This window comes from Henckelia pumila, chromosome 1 (genome assembly GCF_033568475.1).
Source record: "Henckelia pumila isolate YLH828 chromosome 1, ASM3356847v2, whole genome shotgun sequence".
Lineage (NCBI taxonomy): Eukaryota > Viridiplantae > Streptophyta > Magnoliopsida > Lamiales > Gesneriaceae > Henckelia > Henckelia pumila.
The window spans coordinates 2,284,816-2,295,411 of NC_133120.1; the positions used below are offsets into that span (position 1 = coordinate 2,284,816).

Sequence of the window (10,596 nt, forward strand, 5' to 3'; positions counted from 1 at the left end):
TATTGTACTTGGGCTGTCAGATTTTGATTGTATTGTCGGGATAGATGCTTTAACCAAGTACAGGGCGACAGTTGATTGTTTTCTGAAGGTTGTCAGGTTCAGACCTGAAATGGCAGACGAGTGGAAATTCTTTGGTAAGGGTTCTCGATCTAGAATTCCTTTGATTTCAGTGTTATCTATGACTCGTTTGTTACAGAGAGGTGCAGAAGGATTTTTGGTTTATGCTGTTGATGTACTTAAATCTAGCCCAGCTTTGGTTGACTTACCAGTGGTTAGAGATTTTGCTGATGTGTTTCCGGAAGATGTTCCTGGATTGCCACCCATTCGAGAGGTTGAATTCAGCATTGACTTAGTTCCAGGTACTCAACCTATTTCAAAAGCTCCTTATCGTATGGCACTTGTTGAATTGAGAGAGTTGAAGGAGCATCTTGAGGATTTAATTGCCAAGGGATACATCAGACCTAGTGTATCGCCTTGGGGTGCTCCTGTTCTATTCGTTCGGAAGAAGGATGGTTCTATGCGGCTCTGTATCGACTACCGTCAATTGAATCAGGCTACAGTTAAGAACAGGTATCCTTTACCCCGAATAGATGACTTGTTTGATCAACTGCAGGGTTCTTCTGTCTACTCTAAGATTGATCTGAGGTCAGGCTACCATCAGCTGAGAGTGCGAGAGGAAGATGTTCCTAAGACCGCATTCAGAACGAGGTATGGTCACTTTGAGTTTATAGTCATGCCGTTCGGTTTGACTAACGCTCCAGCTGTTTTTATGGGTTTGATGAACCGTATCTTTCAGCGTTATTTAGATAAGTTCGTCATTATTTTCATCGATGATATTCTTATCTACTCGAAGAACCGTACTGACCATGCAGAGCACTTGAGAATCATCTTGCAGATTTTACGAGTTGAGCAGTTGTTTGCCAAGCTATCGAAATGCGAATTCTGGTTAGATCGAGTTGTCTTTCTCGGTCATATTATTTCTGAAGATGGGATTTCTGTCGATCCCAGCAAAATCGAAGCGGTTATGAATTGGCCTAGACCGACATCAGTACCTGAGATCCGAAGCTTCATGGGTTTAGCTGGTTATTATCGTCGTTTCATCGAGGGTTTCTCGTCTATTGCCAAGCCTATTACCCAGCTGACTCAGAAGAATGCGCCTTTTGTCTGGACTTCAGATTGTGAGGCTAGCTTTGTTGATCTGAAGAGGAGACTGACCAGTGCTCCAATTCTTTCTATTCCGAAGGGTACTGGAGGTTTCACAGTCTATTGTGATGCTTCTAACCGAGGCTTGGGTTGTGTTCTTATGCAGCATAAGCATGTGGTGGCGTATGCATCAAGGCAGCTGAAACCGCATGAGACTCGTTATCCTGTTCATGATCTTGAACTTGCAGCGATTGTATTTGCTTTGAAGATCTGGCGTCACTATCTTTATGGTGAGTCTTTCGAGATCTTTTCTGATCATAAGAGTCTTAAGTACTTGTTTTCAGAGGCAGAGCTGAATATGAGACAGAGAAGATGGTTAGATCTGTTGAAGGATTTCGACTGTGAGATCAAGTATTATCCAGGGAAGTCGAATGCAGTTGCAGATGCCTTGAGCCGAAAGCTTTGTTCGTTATCTCTTTCAACTATCGGTGTTTCTCAGTTGGTCGATGATTGTTGCACTTCTGGTTTAGAGTTTGGAACAGATAGGGAGACTATCAGAGTGTTTGCTATTCAAGCCGAGCCGGAGTTGTTTGTTGCAATCAGAGAAGCACAGAAGTCTGAGCCGAGCATTCAGGTTTCGATAGAGAAAGTCAGAACTGGGCATCAGTCAGAATTCCAGGTTAGAGATGACGTTTTGTTTGTGAATAACCGTATTGTTGTGCCTGATATTTCGGAGTTGAGACAGCGTATTCTCCGAGAGGCTCATTGCAGTCGGTTTAGCGTTCATCCTGGAGGTCGTAAAATGTACAACGATCTGAAGAGTCAGTTCTGGTGGAAGATAATGAAGGACGATGTTGCGAGATTTGTATCTCGGTGTTTGAATTGTCAGCAAGTGAAAGCAGAGCGGAAGCGACCAGGTGGTCTTTTGCACAGCCTATCTGTTCCTGAATGGAAATGGGATCACATTTCTATGGATTTTGTCACGAAGCTACCACGATCCGTTCGAGGATGCGATGCTATTTGGGTAGTGATCGACCGATTGACGAAGTCTGCGTGTTTTATTCCTTACAGGATGACGTATCGTCATGATCAGATGGCTGAGTTGTATGTTAGCAATGTTGTGAGATTGCATGGTGTGCCGAAGTCGATCGTTTCAGACAGAGATCCTAGATTCACTTCTCACTTCTGGCACAGTCTTCAGGGGGCACTTGGTACTCGATTGCATCTGAGTATAGCTTATCATCCTCAGACAGATGGACAGTCAGAACGGACCATCCAGACGTTGGAGGATATGCTGCGAACGGTAGTGCTAGACTTTGGCACTAGTTGGCAGGATTCTTTGCCTCTTGTCGAGTTTTCTTACAACAACAGCTTCCAAGCGAGTATCGGTATGGCGCCTTTTGAGGCTTTGTATGGTAGAAAGTGCCGATCTCCGTTGTTTTGGGATGAATTGTCCGAGTCACCAGATTTGGGACCGGAGATGCTTAGAGATATGGCAGAGCAGGTTAAGATCATTCAGACCAGAATGAAGTCAGCTCAAGATAGACAGGCGAAGTATGCGAATGTCAGACGTCGACCTCTGAGTTTTGAGCAGGGAGACCGTGTATTCCTTAAGATTTCTCCGTTCAGAGGCACCGTCAGATTCGGTAAGAGAGGAAAGTTATCTCCGAGATTCATCGGTCCGTACGAGATTCTCGAGAAGATAGGCGATCTTGCCTACAGACTTGCACTTCCTCCGTCTTTATCTGGTATTCACGACGTTTTTCACGTCTCTATGCTGCGAAAGTACCAACCAGATATTTCTCATATCCTTCAGCCTGACGAAGCCGAGTTAGACGAGACCCTGAGCTATTTTGAGCGACCGATTCAGATCCTTGATCGGAAAGAAAAGCAACTCAGAACCAAGTTGATTCCATTGGTGAAAGTGCAGTGGAGCCGTCACGGCGTTGAGGAAGCGACTTGGGAGACAGAGTCTGACATGAGACAGCGTTTTCCAGAGCTATTCGGATGACGTGAGTTCTTCTTACTGTCTTTTGATTCTTTATTCTATCTTTGAGTTGTGGTTCTCGTTGATTTCGAGGACGAAATCTCTTCTTAGTGGGGGAGAATTGTAACGCCCCGTTTTTATCTTAAATGAGTTTATTTGAGTTAATCAGAGATTACAGAGTTCTTGAGCCGGTTTGATTTTGATCAGGGTCCTTTTTGCAAATTTTGGAAATTTCAGGGACTAAAACGCAAATAGTTGATTTTATATATTATCTACACTTGATATTTATTTCACAAGTCACCTCCTTCCTCCTCCCAACCGTGAGCCTCCATTGAAGACGCCTCTTGGAGCTTTTGAGCTTTCAAAATCCAGTCCGAGCTCGATCCGTCCGTTAGAAATTAATTCTGAAGGCAGATTATCGATCACTGCAGCGAGAGCTCCGTTATATCGTAAGTTTTTCTACGATCGGATACATTCTAGTTTTTGGATGTTGTTAGAATCATTTGAGATTCGAGTATGTTGTTCTCTACAGAGTTCTGATCGTTTATTATCTGTCGGTTTTGAATTAGAGCGACGTTCGGAATTGTTATGATTTTTGGAAGTATTATTCGAAAATGTGGGTTTTGAGATTTGTTGGGTTTGTCTTGTTGTTGTGGTTTTAGCATTGAATTGAGTTGATATCAGTATTGAACTGCTGTCTGCGTTGCCGGTTTGTTCAGTTTATAGCCGTTATGCCGTCGGTTTGAGTTTTGAGGGTTTCGAACCGTTTTTGAGTTGTTGAACTTGGCTTGTAAGTTGGTCTTTGTTGTTGATCAATCTCTTGTATCTGAACAGATTCGTTTGGAGTTGTCAAGCCCTGAGTTAGCAGCTGATTGATCGTTTCAGAGTTGGACGAAGATCGGTAATGAGATTTACCTTGATCCGTAGTTGTTGTTTAGATTGTATAGTTGTTGATACAATCTTTTGTTGTAGCTTTCCTGGAGTTGGAACTACTGCATTGAAAGGTAAAAGCAGTCATCGTAGCGGGATAGCATACTCGGGACTGTTGGTTCTCGAGTTTCCCTTTTTAAATCACATATTGCATTGATACTTGTTCTAGCACGTGGAACTTGTAATTGTTGATTGATTGAGTTTTGTTATGTGGCTTATGTTTATGTTTCTGTTATGCATTCATCTTTAGCCTACTTTGATTTCAGCGGGCAGAACCGCCCTTTTTGTTAGACGTTTGGGAACTATGATTGAGTGGCCTAGGTCGTAGTATTTCGCCTAGTGCTAGCATACTCATTATGGTTGCTCAAAGTCTAAAGGAGTGGGATACGTGGCACCACCTCGATTGGGAGAGTCGGTGAGTCGTTACGTGATCTCATCCTCGGGATCCCAAAAGCAGAGCAACACTCCCGTGTTTATCAGAATCGATATCCTGGTTTTAAAGACATGCATATCATTAACTTCGACTTGAATATGTGGTTTGATAGCATGTTGTGTATTCATTACTTGATATGTTGCTTTTACTGGGATTATCATTCTCACCGGTTATCCGGCTGTTGCTTTGTTTTGTATGTGTACTTGGCAACAGGTGGGGCAGGAACAAGTCAGAAGAGGCATGGTTAGCTTCGAGGGCAAGTAGTAGAAGTGAGACTCGGTTTAGAAGTCGAATTAGCATGTTTATCTAGTTTAAGATTGAAGCATGTTAGAACTCGAACTTGATATGTTTTGTTATTCGAATTAGTTTGTATTCGGATTGTAATCTGAAATCGAAGTATGTTGTTGTTGTATCGATTTAGACTTCTGGTTGTTTTTCGGTCTTCTGAAAGCATGACTTGTTATGGCATGTTTCCCTACACCCTGTTATTGCATTTGTATTTGAAGGCATGTCGGACCAAGTGCGGAATCCCTTTTCTTTTTCTGCAGCCTGAGCATTTCTGCCCAGGCCTTCCGCGCGCGGGCGAGGCGTTCCTCGCGCGCGCGCGAGGCCTCCGTTGGGCCTCTGAATGGTTTGCCCGCGTGCGCGCGAGCTTGGTACCTCGCGCGGGCGCGAGCCTTTGGTTGGTCTCGGGATCGTTTGCCCGCGCGCGCGCGAGCTTGGTTCCTCGCGCGGGCGCGGGCGTTTTAAAAAAAAAAAAAAAAAACTTTTGAATTGTTTTACTCTTGGATTCTTGTTCGCTTACTTGTTGTTTAATCCGAGATTAGTGGTTTAGAATCGAGGTCTCACAAAATATTTCAGGGCAGATTGGTCAGTGTGCACGATCAATTTGCTCCCAATCAAGTAAGATCTGAATTTATCTAGAGCAAAAACCACAGTGAGTATCTCTTTTTCAGTTGTAGTTTAATTCCATTGGGTAGCTGAAAGCGTCATACTAGAATAGTAGATGACATGAATGGTTTTCTCTCGCTTCTGCCCCAAGACCGCTCCTAAAGCAGTATCACTTGCGTCACACATCACCTCAAAAGGTGATTCCCAATCAGGTGCCACAATCACCGGTGCAGTGCTATCAACTTTTCTTTAAGAATCTGAAAGGCATGCACACACTCAGCAGAAAAATCAAACGACACATCATTTATTAGCAAATTAGTCATCGGCTTGGCGATTCTAGAAAAATCATTAATGAACCGCCTATAAAATTCAGCATGTCCTAAAAAACTATGTACTCCTTTCAGATTTGATGGCGGAGGAAGTTTCTCAATCATTTCAATTTTTGCTTTGTCAACCTCAATTCCATTTTCAGAAATTTTATGCCCCAAGACTATTCCCTTTCTCACCATAAAATGACATTTTTCCCAGTTTAAAACTAAATTTGACTCTTCACATCTCCCTAAAACCTTATACAGATTCAACAAGCAAGCATCAAAGGAAGAGCCAATAACTGAAAAAGCATCCATGAATATTTCAATAAAATCCTCAATCATGTCATGGAAAATTACCATCGTGCAGCGTTGGAAAATATCTGGTGCATTACAAAGACCGATTGGCATTCGTTTATATGCAAAAGTCCCATAATGACATGTAAAAGTGGGTTTCTCTTGATCCTGAGGATCAATGGGAATTTGCATATAACCCGAATAGCCATCCAAGAAACAATAAAAAGGATGTCCGGCTAGTCTTTCCAACATTTGATCAATGAAGGGCAGGGGGAAGTGATCTTTACGGGTGGCATCATTAAGTTTTCTATAGTCAATGCAAATACGCCAACCCATAACAGTTCTAGTAGGAATTAACTCATTATTCTCATATTTCACAACAGTAATCCCACCTTTTTCGGAACAACTTGAACAGGACTCACCCACGTACTATAAGAGATGGGATAGATAATACATGCATTCAAAAGCTTAATTACTCCTTCTTTACCACTTCTTGCATGGCGGGATTGAGCCGCATTTGAGGTTGGGTTGATGTTTTGTGATCAGCTTCCATCAGAAGTTTATGCATACACATGGAAGAGCTTATCCCCTTTATATCTGTTATGCTCCAACCAATGACTTTGATATTATCCCTCAACACGCGAGTCAATTTTTGTTCCTCATACCCTGTCAAAGTAGAAGAAACAATTACAAGCAATTTATCATTATCAAGAAAAAATAAAAATTTTAGGTGCGAAGGGAGAGGTTTCATTTCAAGGATCAGGGCTTCATCAACCGATGGCTTTAATGCTCTTGAAACATTTCCAAGCTCCCCAATCCTTGAGTTTACCGTTCTTGAGAATGGCTTTCTACCATCCAAATACTGCACATATTCCTCAATCTCCGCTTTATCCAAATATTTTGGAGATGGATGTGTCAAGAAAACCTCCAAGGGATCTTCACAAATAAAGTCCTGCACATCACACTCAACAAACCCATTAGTAGCATCAATTCGAAAACAATTAGAAACATTAGACGGATATTTCATAGAATGAAACACATTAAATACCACACTCTCATCATTCAACCTTAGCACCAATTCGCCTTTCTGGACATCAATCAAAGCTTTCCCAGTGGCTAAAAATGGTCTACCCAAAATAAGAGGATCTCACGATCCTCTTCCATATCCAAAACAACAAAGTCCACTGGGAAAATGAATTTATCGACCTTAACCAAGACATCCTCTACAATTCCCCTAGGATATTTAATTGATCTATCTGCCAACTGTAGGAAAATTGCAGTTGATTTTACCTCACCAATTCCTAACTTCTCAAAAGCTGAAAATGGCATCAGATTAATGCTTGCACAAAGATCACACAAATCTTTGCTAAAAAATGAATTTCCTATGGTGCAAGGAATAGAGAAGCTACCAGGATCCTTAAGCTTCTGAGTTAATTTATTTTGTAAAATTGCAGAACATTCCTCCGAAAGCTTCACTGTCTCAAAATCCACCAATTTTCTCTTGTTTAATAAAAATTCTTTTAAAAATTTAGCATATGAGGGCATTTGAGCCAAAGCTTCTACAAACGGGATATTAATATGAAACTTTTTTAAAATCTCCAAAAATTTTGAAAATTGAGTATCAAGTTTCAGCTTCTTTGATCTTTGGGGAAAAGGTAGAGAATCAATATCAATACCAATATTGGATTTTAGAGACTTACCTTTCTCCCTCGAGTTCTCGCCTTGATGCTTGGCTGATTCTTTCTCCGTGTTAGATTTTTCAACCTCAGCATCCTCCTTCTTCACCTGTTCAACTACTATGACTGCATTGATGCCCTTTGGATTTTTTTCTGTGTCACTAGGAAGTGAGCGTGGCACTCGTGTAGCAAACTGGTTTGCCAACTGAACCAATTGGGTTTCCACTCTTTGCATCATGGCATCATGATTCTGTCATCTCATCTCATTTCCAGCTATGTACTTTGAAATCATGTCTTCCAGACTTGACTTATTCTCAAATGGCTTGAAACCCGGTGGCATAGAAGGTCTAGCACCTTGTGGAGGTTTAACTGTTTGCTGAGGGGGTCTTCGATGTGTAGGTTGTTGAGGAGGGTTGAAATATTGCGGCTCAACTGAATTTTCTTCTTGTTTCCACCCAAAATTTAGGTGACTTCTCCAACCTGGATTATATGAGAAACTATATGGATTATATTGTTGTCGCTCTTGATTCCCCACATAATTCACCGAATCTCCTTCACCAACTAGCATCCCATTAAAATGAATTTGGCATGAATGGAATTTCACTCGCTGATCCTCCAACTGCCTCAGTGCTTCCTTGGACTTGATTCACTTGTTTTACTGGTGCCGATTTATTAGCTTGCAGTTGAGACACTTGATGGGTCAGTCCATCTAGTTTTGATGTAATCGCTGTAAGAGCATCCATATCAAAAAATCCGACATTCCTTTCTCTCCTCCTGTCTTGCCAACCAACATTGTTTTCAGCCATATTTGATATGATTTCGAGTGCTGCTGTAGGAGTCCTTCTATAGAGGCTGCCATTGGCAGCTGCATCAAACATAGAACGCACAGAAGAATCCACCCCATAGTAGAAAGTCTCTACTTGTTGGCCCACTGATAACCCATGCACAGGACACACTCTCAACATCTTTATAAATCTTGTCCATGCTGCATTCAATGATTCCCCATCCTTCTGACTAAAAGACATGATTTCATTCAGCAATTGTGTAACCTTGGTTGGTGGGAAATACTTGTGCATGAAAACTTCAACCAGCCCATCCCAGGTAGTAATCGATCCTTCTGGCAAGTCTCGAAGCCACTCAATTGCTTCTCCTTGTAGATAAAATGGAAATAGCCTCAACCGAATAGCTCACTAGTCACTCCATTGAATTTGAAGCTGTCACAAATTGACAAGAATTGCTCCAGATAAGCATTTGGATCCTCAGAAGGTGTCCCTCCAAATCTGACTTGCATTTGAATCATCTGGATAATGGATGGTTTAAGCTCAAAAGTGTTCGCCTAAAGTGCAGGGCGACAATGCTGGATCCATATCCTCCACCCAATGGTCGATGAAGGTCCATCAGAGTGCGGTTATTCTCGTCTTCGATCATATCTTCAAACTCCTCTTCGGATTCAAAATCAAGATCCAAGTTATTCTGCCTCTGAGCTCTATGTATGCGACAAAAAGTGCTTTCAATCTCCAAATCAAGTGGTATGAGGTTCTTAATGTCTCGAGCACGGCTCATATAACATGAGATATACTCCTGAAATCAAAAATAAAGCGCACAAATCAACCACTAGATAAAAAATTAAACAAAATAAAATAAAAACCTCAAATAAATAATCGATCCTAATTGTAAACAAATAGTCCCCGGAAACGGCGCCAAAAACATGACTGACGATTTCGGTTGCGAAATTCTAGCAAGTGAACTAGGTCAAGTTATATTATATTTGGATTAAGTACAAGTCGATCTCACAGAGACTATTGTTTAAATACAGAGATATAAATTATTCAATTTAATCTAGGATAATTAAAATGAGGGATTTTTATATATTAACTACTAATTAAAATAAACTAAATTGTTCTAAAGAAAAAAATTTAATTAAATTAAAATAGCAAAATATGTTTAAAACGGATTCAAATTTCAGGAAAATGACCAGGAACTCACAACGGTACCAGACATCGATGATTGCCACGTATTGGATTTGATCAATCAAGAATCATTCATATTCACGACGAAATTCCCTAAAATAATTATTTATCTATTTCTAGAATTAACAATCCTATTTTTATTTAACAGTCCAATTATTTCTAATTGAATTTAATTAAACAAAAACGCATTCGCAACTATGAAATTTCATATTTCGCCTAAAATCGCACACTGCCGAATACTATTTTTAGTCGGTTTAACCATGTGTTGATTAATATTTTTGAAGCTAATTTCAATCTCTTCTTTTTCAAGTCCAGATCGAACAACAAACATGAAATTAATTGGTCAGATTAAAAGCAATAATTATGCACGAATATTAATCAATAAACATAAAATAAATCAAAACATTAATCAATTCATTCCATGAACAAAAATCAATAGTCTGGCCCTATCGTGGCCCCGATCAAAGGACGACTACTCCATAATATTAATATCGAACAAAATTCTCATGTTTGAATTCATCATAAATAAATCAAAAGGAGAAGAATAAAGAAAATCTTATCGATGGTGCGCGAGTCTTGCTTGCGTTCTTTGTTTCTTCTCATCCAAGCTCTCAGCCGTCTTCCGAAAATCTGGCAAAAGTTCAAAAATCAAAAGTCCTCTCAAGTTAGGGCTTGATTCTCTTTTATCCTTTTCTCCCCCAAAAAGCCCTATTTTTCGTCCCAATAAGTATTCAATATTGCCCAAAATAATAAGAGTCTCGAAATTTCCAAATTCTGAAAATAGAATATTTTTTCCAAATCCGCAAAGTGCACGGACCCGTGTCTCCGGATGTCTTCTGTCTTGCGATTCTTCACAAAACGCATGCACGGAGGTTTGTCCAGACAAGGCACGGGGTCTGGACATTAAACTGGACGAATTTCTCTTCTAACAAACATGCACGGAAACCCTTCAAGAGGGTGC

At 40.6% G+C, this 10,596-nt stretch overlaps 1 protein-coding gene across 1 annotated transcript; it reads right to left on the reverse strand.

The window, feature by feature from the left end:
• Nucleotides 1–5,605: 5,605 nt before the first annotated feature.
• On the reverse strand, nucleotides 5,606–7,903 carry LOC140877573 (uncharacterized). Its single transcript, XM_073281109.1, has 4 exons — nucleotides 7,280–7,903; nucleotides 6,842–6,941; nucleotides 6,477–6,655; nucleotides 5,606–6,418 (listed from the first exon to the last, which is right to left on the reverse strand). The coding sequence occupies exons 1-4, from the start codon at nucleotides 7,901–7,903 to the stop codon at nucleotides 5,606–5,608; spliced, it is 1,716 nt and encodes a 571-aa protein (XP_073137210.1).
• Nucleotides 7,904–10,596: the final 2,693 nt, after the last annotated feature.